Below are 13,721 nucleotides of genomic sequence, written 5' to 3'. Positions count from 1 at the left end.
TGTTTTTTCGACATTCCTAAACAAACAAAGTGGAATGTCAGTAGACTTCAGAAATTGGTAGAATTGATGTATACCAGCTGTTAGTTTTCTACGACCAATTGGAACTGTTGAATCACGTATCAAGTCAACGATATGAGTGTTTGAAATAACTTTTCCGTCAATGCAAACTTCACCTTGTTCGTCCCACTTAATAGATGGTTGTTTTTGTAAGTAAAGCAAAAGTCGCAAGGCTTTGTCTTTATATCTAGATGGAATAGTGATATTGATTAACGATTGTAAATCATCATGTAACGGTTTCTGGTCATAAGACAGATTGTGTTGGTCATTGTCTCGAGGTGGAGTGTCATTTAACACCACTTCCGCTTTCGATTGATCTTCGTTTTGTTTTTGTAAGACAGCCTCGAATTTATGTTTAGGAATAAGAATCATTTCCTTCGTCATTTTAAGTGAGCAAGCACAATCTTTACTACTATAGGAATGAGATTTGATCGATACTTTAAAAGAAGTCTCTTTCGATGTAAACGTTGGGTGTCCTCGGCAGTGATTTTACGAATAACCGTTTTGTACTCAAACAGTTTCTTTTTATTTAGCGGAGATAGAGTAACGACTCCATGTAAAATGTTGTATATACATTCTAGTAGGATCTTAAATTGTTCGTTATTCATCGTTTTTATCAATGCGAGTCTTTGCTGATCCTCAGAAGAAGCCAATAAGGATAGAAAATTAACGTGTCTAATCACTTGCTTACTCATAGCTTTTTAAGTATTATTTCGGAAGAAAAACCACACAGTTCTCTCCAATGAATATATTTGTTCTAAGTAAATAAAGTTTGTCTGTGTGAGCGCTCTAATCAAGGTGTTTGGAAAGGTAAAAGTGAATGATCTCCCTTTGACATGGTTTGAGTTCTTCTTTTTTCACATATCGTTGAAATCAAAGTTTTAGTTCGAGTTTTATATGTTTGATACAAACGTATATTTTTTTTATTTGGTTTGTTTTTGGTTGTGTTTAAGTTTTGATGAAAAACATTTAATTAAATGAATGTTTACCACTCTTGCACAAAATTTCCAAATTGGTTTTCAAACTTAATAAATTACCTGAAAGCAGGTAAATTACCAAAAACAATGTAAAAAAACCTTAAATCAATGCATCAGTTCTATAGCGAAGACATTTTAAAAGACGAACAGGAAGAAAAAAAACAAGTAAAAGAATTATATTTGAATATTTATTAGACAAATAGAAATATTAAACACAGAAAAAGAAATGTCATATAATGTGGTTGTGTCATAACATAATCTAAATAGGACAAAATACAACAAACAGTATTAGGTATGAATTTAGTGTTCTACTTTGATCTGACGATTTTCCGTTATTTCAAAATAGCCAGAGTTTTCGGCTACAATGAGTAAAGAGACAGTTTCTGGTAAGGGTGATGCAAAATGACATTCAAGTCTTACTTTTCCTTGCTTTACCAGTGACAGATAGTTGGCATCTGAAAAGTGAGGTTGTAAATCAAAACAGAATAAAGCATATCCATTGTTGAAGTCCGATCTAGTTATTTCATTCCCCGCACCTCCGCCCCACTTTCCACAGTTTTGAAACATTTTAACGTATGCTGCAACATTTGTTGCACCCCTGTCTTCGTTGAATTGTAGTTTCAGAGGAATTCCATCTACAGGAACTCCATCACAGTACAAAGTTATTTGTTGCAAGTCAAAATGTTGAAAATTCCACGGATTAAGTTGATAATCACCGTTCACGGCGTTTGTCGAAGTTAGACCCATGATGATTCGTTTTGGTTTCACGTCTTGGAAAATGTTCTCCAACACTGCATTCGTACTACCCATCATAAGAGTAATATGTTTCATTACTGTTTTTGTATAGGGATATTTAGCATTCGTTGATTTCAATGCTTCCGAATGAGCAAAAATTATAGCTGGATTGACCTTAATTTTACACACTTTAACGACAATATCTTCAATGACAACATCATAGTCCGCATCGTCTTCGCTTGACATTAGACAGAAACTCGGTCTACTTCTGAAAAGTTTCAATTTTACGTCAACCATATTTAATAAGTAACGATCCATTTCAAAAAGATCGTGAAACAACATTCCTTCCATATCAAGGCTCTTAGAATTACCTATCAGTTTTTTCCTTTCGTAAAGACCCGTGTTAGTATCAAATGAGTCCATGTGTCCACTTCTGTCCTTATAAAACAACGCACTCGTTAGTTGTGATGCTTTTGCATCTTGTCCATAATCGAGTAGCGTTTTCATCATGCATTTGTACGAGTAGTTGGTATTACTTGATGATACCAGTGAACCTTGTAGGTAACAGTCGACTTGAGAAAAAAGTGCATAGAAAAATCCATTTACTGGTGCCACCTTTGAATCTATAGCAATATTGTCTCCATTGCTATGTTTTACACGCAACTTAACATACAGTTTCGACCGTCTGAGATCGATGTATTCTAGTCCGTTCTGGGCACACAAATTAAATTCTATTGGGTTGTAGGCTGTTACTTGTGATGTAGGCCGACATTCTTCATACGAAATTGACTCAACTCCTAACTGGTATGGAGGTATCTCGAAAACTTCTAATTGTGAAGGAATAGCTTCTGTAAAGTTATTCTGTGATGTTAGTAAAGCCATTTTTAATTCATGTACTCTGAAAAAACGTCTCGTTTTGGTTCTCTTTTCTTTTTGCATACGCCAACTCCACTGCTGGTTGCCTTATGACTGGTCTTTCGTTTACGTTTTTTTCCTTTTATATGCAAACCCTCATCTTCTAAAGACTCTTTAGCCATTTCGACCATTTGCGCACTTGGACTAACTAGATGAATATTGTACTTTTCATTAGATTTCGACGAGGTTGACGGTGATTTTTGATTCTCAATAGGTATCATAAAAGACCCATTACGTCCGGTATTTTTAATGTGCGTTATATACGTTTTATTATTCCCCTGCACAACATTTTGATAATATTTCGACCACTTCTCCATGCTTGGAATGTACATTTTGTCTGCATTCATCGTTGACACTTCCCCTTTCTTTTTCTAATATGTAGTGTACAGGACAAACGTTGATTTAAAAATGACGCTTGTTCTCCACTTTCGTCGAAAATATGTATTTCTAAGTCGCGGATTTCAGTTTTTTTCACAGGTACGAAAATAGGGTTAGAAAAAACGTAATTCCAAGTATTGTTTGGTGTAGGAAATACACGTCGTAAAAGTGAAAACTCATTGTGAAACAGACTTACACCCATACATACGTCACAAAAAATGTATAGTTCGTGTTTGGTTTTTTTAACAGTTGAAATTTTCTCCTTGGAATAAAAATCCAAAACAGCTATTTCCCACTTTCCTTCTAAATACAATGTGTCACTTAGGTGAACCTTGAAATTTGAAGGTATATTTTCAGGATAATACTTATTTGATTGATCGTTGAATAAGAAAATAATGTGATCCTCGTCAATATCGTCGTTTGTCATGATAATGTTTGAATGTCTTCCTCGGGAATGTATTGGTTATACTTATCAGGCCAACCTTGAAACTTACATAAAAACTCGGTCTTTTCTCGCCTTTTACGCTTTTTCAGAACTTTCTCTACAACCCAGAGTGATTCATCTGATTTATCAACAGCCTGAAGTTCAGCAGAATAATATTCACCAGAAATTTCCTCATCGTTATAAAAAGAGCTCAATTTATAAATCTTGATGTTCTGTTTTTTAAATCTCCGTACAACTTTGAAGATCTCATCCGTCCATTTTTGACTATAACTTCTGTCAAAGATGTGTCGCGTATAAGCAATTCTAACAAGAGAACCGATTTTAAATTTGTAACTCTTCCGCCGTTGCAATCTTCTTTTTCTCTTCAAATCTGCTTCGGTTTTAAGTTTTTGTGGGTTTTTGGTATTTGGCCGACTCGTCTTATCAGGAGATTTCTTTTTATTCAAGTATTGTTGAACCCATTGATCCGCTTCGTTTTCCGGTGTAACGTCGTTGGGTGCAATATAGTTTAGGGACCTGTGTGGTGTTGCATTGTAGCTCTTTACAAATTTTTGTAAATTGTCAATGTACCGATACGTTCTCTTTTTAGTAAAGTAACGATAAAATTTATTTTTTATGGTTTGTATCACACGCTCTGCATAGTTTGCTTTTATCTCGTTCTTAGTTACAAAATGTCGCACTCCTCTTTCCTTGAAAAGTTTTTGAACAACCTTTGACTTGAAACATCCATCAACGTCCGAGCGGATCTTGTCTACCTTTGCTGTTTGCAGAATTTTTTCAAAAGCTTTGGCTATGTCAACACCTTTTTTACTCTTTGATGGTTGCATCCAAAGACGTCGACTAAAGCAATCGATGGCAACTAGTATAAAATTATATCCAGAGTTCCATTGTGATAAATTACTTACTTGCATTAGGTCGACGTCCATTAAGTTACCAATTCCTGTTGTATACACACGTAATCTTCTAAAAGAACGCCTGGGAGTTTTTTGTAAGGAATAATTGTCTTGTGCATTTAACCATCTCTTTATTTTGTGGTAACCAATTTTTTTCCCATCCGCATTAACAATGTGATAAAGTTTGCTAGCTGAGGAAAAAGAACTCGGATTTTCTATATTGTAATAAATTGGTGTCAAAAGATTGTTCACTTCTTCATCCATCGTGTTATACTGAACTTATATCCAAACAAACGCTTGAGAAATATACATAAAAATGAGAATTTTAAAACCAGTAAACGTACAATAAAATTCTATTTACCGTCCTCATTTTACCATAATAAATAAGTGTGAACCTTTGATCACTATGCATGTATGTTTACGTCTCAATGTCTTTATTCCACTAGAGTATCACCAATAAACACTTGTTATTATTATTTAACAAAAAACAAACTACTAGTTAGAGTTGGAGAGTTTTTTTAATGCTTGTATTAATTTTCTTCTTCTAAACTATAACAAGTTGAGAATATGTACATTTTTATTTTCAAAACAAATATAAAACAAGATAAAAAAAATATATATAAAATGCAGACACACACTAAATTAAAAAAAAATAGTAAACAAAATAGAAACAGGAAAAGAAAGTAAAAAACCATTTTCTGACTTTGTCTAGCGAGAAAAGTATGAAAAGATATTTAAGATCATCAATCAAATTGACCAGTTGGAACATGGAGATTGGGTAACATAGCACAAATGTTTTATTCTTCTATGAAGACCACGAATAATTTATATCTAATATTTTTTTTACAGTCGTGATTTTAACGCACTTATATTTACACACCGCTTAGAAATGAAGAAAAGATTTACACAACTGCGTAAGGTCCATTTAAATTAAAGACCACTCAATTTATAAAAGAGTGTATAATTTGTTAGTATGGTTGTTGTTGTTTGATTTAATTAAAATGATTGGGTGTTTTTTAATAATAAGGTGGTTTTTTTAGTTCATACTAGTTAATCATTTACCAATGAATATGTATGTTCAATATGTAATATTTGTCACTGTAATTTTAACAAACGTTAATGATACCGATGAATATGTATGTGCTATATGTTATATTTGTCACTGTACGTTTTATACACGTGAGGTGCGAAACTGTATTCTAGTAAATCATGTGCCAATGAATATGTATGTAATATTCGTCACTGTACGCTTAACAAACGTTGTCTTTTCGTCTATTTTATCCTCGATGTTGTCAGATATTTTTTTTTTCAATTTATGAATTTGATTGTCATTCTTGTATCTTTAGCCCCTCTTTTAAGACTTGTTTCATAATTTCCATTTAATACAAATAATGAATGAGATAGAGATGATTTATAACGCTTTCGTGTTCGAGGAGCGAAAAGGGAGAATGTATATATATCTTTGTAAGTTAAAAAAACAAACATTGATTAAACTATATCATTTGTGTGAGGAAAAGAAGCAAATTGAACAGTGGAAGAAGGATCTTCTTTCCAATGTGTTCTTTACCTATAATTAATTGAAAGAGAAAAAAAAATTGACTTTTTTTCAAACGTATTTAAAGGTATGAGTGATAAGCGACGTGGTTCCTTTATTATACTTACCAACATGGAAGAGACAAGAAGTAATACGGAGAGCACACAAACGACTTGGCGCTTCATGGGAGAAAATATTCCCAAAGCAGAAATCGTGTATTTCTGTCAAATAATTATTGTAATAACAATTGTTATAGCATCACTTGTTAATATAACAATGCAAAATGGAAACACTGAATTATGGATTAGTTTATTGAGTGGGTGTACTGGATATATTTTACCAAATCCATCCATCCGAAAAGTTTAATTAAAAAAACATGGCTATGCATGCACGAATATGGTATGACCCTACGCATGAATATACCTGTATTTAAATCACTGTATATAAAAACACCACAGTCATCATGACTCAGTGTCAAATTGATTTGGTGAGAGAAGCAACCAAATGTGATTACGAACACCTCGACACAAATTTATTGAAGAGAGAAGCTGTGTTTACCATTGACGACGAGACTAAAGTAATTATTAAGAAAACAGGAAGACGACTACAGCAAAAGACATTCATTCATATCGTTGTAAAGGGTAAAAAAATCAAAATCAACAGAGACGTGTGGCTAAAATTGTGTAATCTGAAAGAGAGTATAGTGTTTCTACATTCTTTTATTGAAGATCACTAAACTTCATTTGTTTTGAGAACAATCGCCATGTCGGGCATGGAGAAGAAGCTTCTAACTACAGTCTTGATCTATTCTTTTGCCGAGGTGTTACAGGAATTGATTACAAAGAAAACGAAAGAAACGTGTTCTGGTTGCCAAGTTGAACACCCCAGTCAACATAACCACGAATGTTTGATGAAAAGCGAGCAGGAGCACTTGGAAAGACATTTTGAAACAGCATGTCGTTCGTTTTTACTTTTAGATGTGTTGATTAAATTCAGAGAAGACGTAAAAAAACTGAACATGTCTTCAGAATTTGTGTGCAATTACTTCCTACTTAACGTGATCGTATTGGACAGACTACGTAGTCAAACAATAAAAGACAATGTTTACCGTTTAATGGAAAAAAGAATCAAATCACGTGAAAACTTAATATGACATTTTTATTTTTTTTAAATTTCTTCATATATTGTACATTGTATGTAATTTTATTTATTATTTATATTCTTGTATTCATGTTTGAAATTTTGTGCGTTCAATAAATATTTCTTAACTTGTTTTCTTTTTGAAATTTGTTGGTAGAACTGAGGCTTTTCTTTCACGATTTGGTTTTTCAATGTTGGTTTTCAATATTCTGTGGTCAAATGATTTTTAACAGTTTTTGCATTGTTGGTTGAGAACGGAAGCTTAACACGTCAAAAAGGAACACCGATGCCAAACACGTAAAAAAAAAAACATACCAAAATATAAAAAAGGAGCTAAATACATGTAAAAAGAAAAATCAACAAAAAATACTTATGTATCAAACATATAAAACTCGAACTTAAACTTTATTTCAGTCATTTGTGGGAAAATAAAAACTGAAAAAACTCAGACCATGTCGAGTGGAGATCGTACGCTTTTACCTTTCCAAGCACCATGTTCTATTTTAATTGTGGGACCGACACAAAGTGGAAAGACTATGTTGACTTTTCGCATAATTAAACAAGCTGGAGGTATGTTTTCAACCCCTCCTGTAAAAATTGTATATTGCTATTCTGTTTATCAAGAATTATTCACAAGTATGGAAAAAGAAATAAACAATATAACTTTTCATGAAGGTTTACCAAGCAGTGATCAAGTGGATGCATGGTCAGAAAAAAGGGAACATATGCTTCTGGTTTTAGACGATTTGCTCGCAACAGCAGTGAACGATGTGGAAGTTTTAAATTTATTTACGGTAAAATCTCATCATCAGAACATAAGTCTTTTAATGCTTACTCAGAATTTATATCATTCTCCGGGTAAATTCATGCGCACCATTTCCCTGAATGCATCTTACATTATTTGTCTGAAAAATCATCGTGATCAACACCAGTTAACCGTACTTGCTAAACAAATTTTACCAGGTCAGGTGAAATATTTCATGTCGGCCTACGAACTCGCCACCAAAAAAAAGTACGGATACTTGACGATTGATTTGAGCGCTCACACAGACAAACTTTATTTACTTAGAACAAATATATTCATTGGAGAGAACTGTGTGGTTTTTCTTCCGAAATAATACTTAAAAAGCTATGAGTAAGCAAGTGATTAGACACGTTAATTTTCTATCCTTTTTGGCTTCTGCTGAGGATCAGCAAAGACTCGCATTGATAAAAACGATGAATAACGAACAATTTAAGATCCTACTAGAATGTATATACAACATTTTACATGGAGTCGTTACACTATCTCCGCTAAATAAAAAGAAACTGTTTGAGTACAAAACGGTTATTCGTAAAATCACTGCCGAGGACACCCAACGTTTACATCGAAAGAGACTTCTTTTAAAGTATCGATCAAATCTCATTCCTATAGTAGTAAAGATTGTGCTTGCTCACTTAAAATGACGAAGGAAATGATTCTTATTCCTAAACATAAATTCGAGGCTGTCTTACAAAAACAAAACGAAGATCAATCGAAAGCGGAAGTGGTGTTAAATGACACTCCACCTCGAGACAATGACCAACACAATCTGTCTTATGACCAGAAACCGTTACATGATGATTTACAATCGTTAATCAATATCACTATTCCATCTAGATATAAAGATAAAGCCTTGCGACTTTTGCTTTACTTACAAAAACAACCATCTATTAAGTGGGACGAACAAGGTGAAGTTTGCATTGACGGAAAAGTTATTTCAAACACTCATATCGTTGACTTGATACGTGATTCAACAGTTCCAATTGGTCGTAGAAAACTAACAGCTGGTATACATCAATTCTACCAATTTCTGAAGTCTACTGACATTCCACTTTGTTTGTTTAGGAATGTCGAAAAAACAAACAAAGTACGATTCGAGTCTACCTCTTATAAAGAAAAGAAAACAGAAGAAGAAAATAAGGAGAAAGAAGAAACAGATGAATACAGTGAAGATAGTGACAATGAATACATCCAACGGAATAAAAAGACAAAAAAGACAGAAACTAATTTGGAAACCCAAAAGAAAATGTATGTGCAACGAGACATAAACAGTATATTTACAATAAAAAAGAAGAGAAAAAAATGGTTACAATTTAAATGTTTTAACTAAAAAAAAAAACAAATACAATCTAGAATATTTTAAATAAATGATTAATACATGAAATGTGTTATTATTTTGTGTTAAAAGAAACTATATATAGATGAGACAACGAGGTGTTTATTTTTAAACAAACTAATTGAGAAAAGAAAGAAAATAATTTACAAAGAGAAAGAAAGAAAAACTTTTTTTCATTTTTTTTAAATATCCTTATCTCAACTAGTTTGTTAGAAAATACAGTTAGCGGTTTGTTAATATTTCTTCTCTCTTGCAATCTGTTGTGTAGAGTATTTCCTGTAAAAATAAAAAATAGCCTGTCTCTCCTTCCGTTACAATTAATTCCCTTTATTCAAACAAAGGATCCGCTAATTAAGTTCGAAAACAATTGGATTTTCATTGTCTGGAAACAACTGGTTAATTATCAAAAGGGATTCCTCTAATCTAGGATATAAATTAAGAGTCGTTTCTCTAATCCGAAAACAAATATATTATAATTAGCATTTGTTTATCCTAATCAGGATTAAAAGGGTTAATACTCGGTTCTCTAATCCGAAAACAAATAGATTATAATTAGCAATTGTTAACTCTTATCGGGATAAAAAAAGGAACTCAAACAAAGGATCCGCTAATTAAGTTCGAAAACAATTGGATTTTCATTGTCTGGAAACAACTGGTTAATTATCAAAAGGGATTCCTCTAATCTAGGATATAAATTAAGAGTCGTTTCTCTAATCCGAAAACAAATATATTATAATTAGCATTTGTTTATCCTAATCAGGATTAAAAGGGTTAATACTCGGTTCTCTAATCCGAAAACAAATAGATTATAATTAGCAATTGTTAACTCTTATCGGGATAAAAAAAAAGGAACAAAACATTGAGGAGCACTAATCTAGATTAAAAGATAAGGATTATCTTAATCCGATTGATTGCACAATGATGTGCTTAAAGGAACAAAAACATTGAGGAGCACTAATCTAGATTAAAAGATAAGGATTATCTAATCTAGATTAAAAGATAAGGATTATCTTTATCCGATTGATTGCATAATAAGCTGCTTAAAGTTGCATCATAAGCTGCTTTAAATCGTACCATAAGCTGGCTTAAGAAGATTAGAGGGGATTATAAGCTGGCTTAAGAAGATTAGAGGGGATTATGGGCTCCGTAATCTCCCTAATTAAAATGGTAGAAAAGATTACGGAGGGCAGTCTCATAACACACTACTATTATACCAAGAACAGGAAAACAAGAAGCGTGTCATTGCTTACGCCAGTAGAGGACTCAGTAAGACCGAGCGAAATTACCCAGTACACAAGTTAGAATTTTTGGCATTAAAATGGGCTGTCACCGAGAAATTCCACGACTATTTATATGGAAACACCTTTACAGTATTAACAGACAACAATCCTCTAACATACGTGCTAACATCAGCCAAATTAGATGCAACTGGACACCGTTGGATTGCAGCATTAGCATCGTACAACTTTAACATCATGTACAGACCAGGTTCCAAGAATGCCGATGCTGATTCTTTATCAAGATTGCCCGAGTTACTTGGACGTTCACCATCCAACTTAGATGCTACTTCTGTCAAAGCCATCTGCAATCTTCAGCATGCTCAACCTTTCGTCGATACTTTGTCGATGAATACTCTTGCAACTGTTGATGATACATCGTTACCAGCACAGCACTTGGTTGACATCAAATCAGAACAAAAGAGCGATTACAGAATTAAAGAATGGATTTACTGGGTATCCGAACACCGCAAGCCAACTAAGGAACAACTAGAAAGATCACCAGAGAATACATGGTTCATCAATAACTTCGACAAATTACAGCTTAAAGATGAAATTCTATTCAGGGAAGCTACACTTGATTGCCAAACAGTTAAGCAACTTGTTTTACCAGAAACTTGCGTTCCGAAAGTCATGAAAGCACTTCACGATGGCATGGGCCACCAAGGACGAGATAAGACACTGTCACTTATAAGAGATAGATTTGTATGGTATGGGATGACAAGAGATGTGGATCAGTGGATAACACAATGCAACAGATGCATAAGACGAAAAACACCAACTAATGAAAGGGCACCACTAGTTAGTATTGAAACATACCAACCACTTGAACTAGTATGTATGGACTACTTGTCACTGGAAAGATCCAAAGGAGGTTTTGAAAATGTTCTTGTCATTACCGATCACTTTACCCGGTATGCCTTGGCAATTCCAACGAAGAACCAAATTCCGCTACATTTACATGATGGGTTAAACAGTCACAATTAACAAAATAGTCAAAATATGGGTACATCAGTCATCATCGTATAACAATTTTAAAAGGAACAATTTAACAGGACACAAAAACATCTACTTTCTACGAACACATGGATTGATTTACAATACACTATTGTAACCAAACTGACATCAAACATGATAAAATTTATTCAACACACAAAAAAAAACGTAGTCAGAATCTCACTTCATTTTGAAACAAGTCAATTAAACAAAGTTATAGCAATACACTAACCAAAACATGATTAGGAGTTATTCAACACAAAATAAAACATTGCCAGAATCCCACTTTATTTAGAAAACAATATTATTTTTTTTAACAATATACACTATCCAAAACATGATTTTTATTTTGAGACAATGAAAACAATTATACTTCTAAGAATACTACTTGCCAAAACTTGATTACAAAGTTATTATACACAAAAACCAATTAAAATTGGGCGCGAACACGTAGGGTGCGAACGGACTTTGGATGCGAACATGTAGGGTGCGAAAGTGAAAGGGGGCGAACATGAGTGGGTGCGAACGTGAATGAAGCAGTTTTTACACACCCAAGTGGCTCTTTTAGGTAAAAGGTTGTTGTCTATCAAATAGTTTAAATCGGACTTGCGTAAGTCTTTTCCGCTAGTTTTAGCTAGTGGTGAATTGAGCGTGGGATCGTGCACTAAACATTTGCACGTTCTTGTGTATGGTGCTTTACTACTACTCTGCCTGGTTCGCCTTCCTTTCTCTTCATTCACCTTCCCCATCTTTTACGTTTCATCTACAAAAAAACCCAGACATACACAATTAAAGATGTTTAAAAGTAGTCAATAAGTGCTATGAAGGGGTGGAGGGGGTACCCTTCTCCCACCTCCCACTTTTTTAAAGTAATTTCTTTCCCACCCCCACCCCCTTTTTCCAGCTCCTACCCCTTCACCCACCTCCAGCTCCTCCTCCCACCTCCCGTCCCCGTTTCTCCCACCTCACTCAATAGATATCAAACCCCTCTACTATGAAATCCCTAATAGGCCATTCCCGGGGACCCAGACCCAACCTTACGTGGGACGTATTTGATTGATATATCTTGTGTATTCTGAGTTATTTTTTGCGTGCAAACCATCCAAATAATTGTGAATTTATTATTCGTGCCACTTTTTTTTTCGATTTTTTTTTTCACGTGTTCAGATCCCCCTTTATCGCCCCCTACAACGCTAGAGACGAAAAGTTGACAACATGAATTTCATAAGAGAGCTGCATGCATACAGATCACAGAAGGGACTAGATGTTGGAGGAACTGTGCCTTTGGCATTTATATCGACAGTAAATGGGTAATTATGAATTTCAAGCCGTTAGTCTAAATATCATTTTTATTTTTCCAAATATTTCATTAAAAATAGAGGAACAAAAAAAAATACGATTTGTATTTCTACTTTCAGCTATCACAGTTATCACAGGAAGCCGTTGGACGGAATCAGATTTATGATGAACTGTCAACCAGAGCCTACAAATAGGCACGACATAAACGCTGTGCTCGTTAAAGCCCCTACAGATGTTGACCCAAACATTTTGGATATTGAAACACACACCCCTCCAAGGAGGCAGACGGTTAGGGATCTTCTAGGACACACAATCGGTCATGTCCCCAGGAACATTTGTGGTATACTAAGTATTTGTATGCTGCATAGGAGAACGCTACAGTCTGCAGTATGCTTTTTTACAGGAGAGATGATCCATGATCATCAAGGACCAAAACTGAAGTCTGTGTATTGCTTAGTATTTGACAGTTTTGAATCTGCCAGATCAGCAGCTGATATCTTGAAATTATATGTTGATGAACAGTTTATTTATATATAATGCAATAATACAATATACGTACCTTCAAATGTGTTTTAAATATGTTCTTTTATTTGAAAGTCAAAAGGAATAAGATTGGAGGACAAATTCAGAATTCCAGGAAGTTGCCTTATTCCGCAACTTCCGCGATGTCGAATTCGACAACCCGTAAAAAACGCCGATTTCTCTACAAAATGCGCGAAAAATCGTCCGGCGGACCTTGCAGCGAGATAAAAAATACCGTCATCGCAAACTTATGATAACAAAACATAACCTTGTTTGGTTATTACGTAGAAACTTACAAAAACACATTTGTCCTATACTATCTTAACAAATAATGCGCAGGAAGTTGTCGAATTCGACAACCGGAAGTTTCCGAATTCGACAACTTCAATTCATTGCGTCGATAAACAAAGATAAC

The 13,721-nt window shown here is 34.1% G+C and overlaps 3 protein-coding genes across 3 annotated transcripts; 1 reads left to right on the top strand and 2 right to left on the bottom strand.

Annotated features, from left to right (window-relative positions):
- Nucleotides 1–1,334: 1,334 nt before the first annotated feature.
- LOC134693506 (uncharacterized protein F54H12.2-like) lies at nucleotides 1,335–2,651 on the bottom strand. The gene has a single exon (XM_063554343.1). It carries the CDS (start codon nucleotides 2,649–2,651, stop codon nucleotides 1,335–1,337), a length of 1,317 nt encoding a protein of 438 aa, XP_063410413.1.
- Nucleotides 2,652–3,485: 834 nt separating this feature from the next.
- On the bottom strand, nucleotides 3,486–4,664 carry LOC134693504 (uncharacterized). Its single transcript, XM_063554340.1, has one exon. The coding sequence runs from the start codon at nucleotides 4,662–4,664 to the stop codon at nucleotides 3,486–3,488; it is 1,179 nt and encodes a 392-aa protein (XP_063410410.1).
- An 8,027-nt stretch (nucleotides 4,665–12,691) lies between these two features.
- LOC134693503 (uncharacterized) lies at nucleotides 12,692–13,321 on the top strand. The gene is made up of 2 exons (XM_063554339.1): nucleotides 12,692–12,795; nucleotides 12,904–13,321. The coding sequence occupies exons 1-2, from the start codon at nucleotides 12,701–12,703 to the stop codon at nucleotides 13,319–13,321; spliced, it is 513 nt and encodes a 170-aa protein (XP_063410409.1). The 5' UTR covers nucleotides 12,692–12,700.
- Nucleotides 13,322–13,721: the final 400 nt, after the last annotated feature.

The sequence above is a fragment of the Mytilus trossulus genome, chromosome 12, assembly GCF_036588685.1.
Source record: "Mytilus trossulus isolate FHL-02 chromosome 12, PNRI_Mtr1.1.1.hap1, whole genome shotgun sequence".
Classification (NCBI taxonomy): domain Eukaryota; kingdom Metazoa; phylum Mollusca; class Bivalvia; order Mytilida; family Mytilidae; genus Mytilus; species Mytilus trossulus.
The sequence above is the reverse complement of the archived record's forward strand: the minus strand, read 5'-3'. Positions and strand labels throughout refer to the sequence as shown.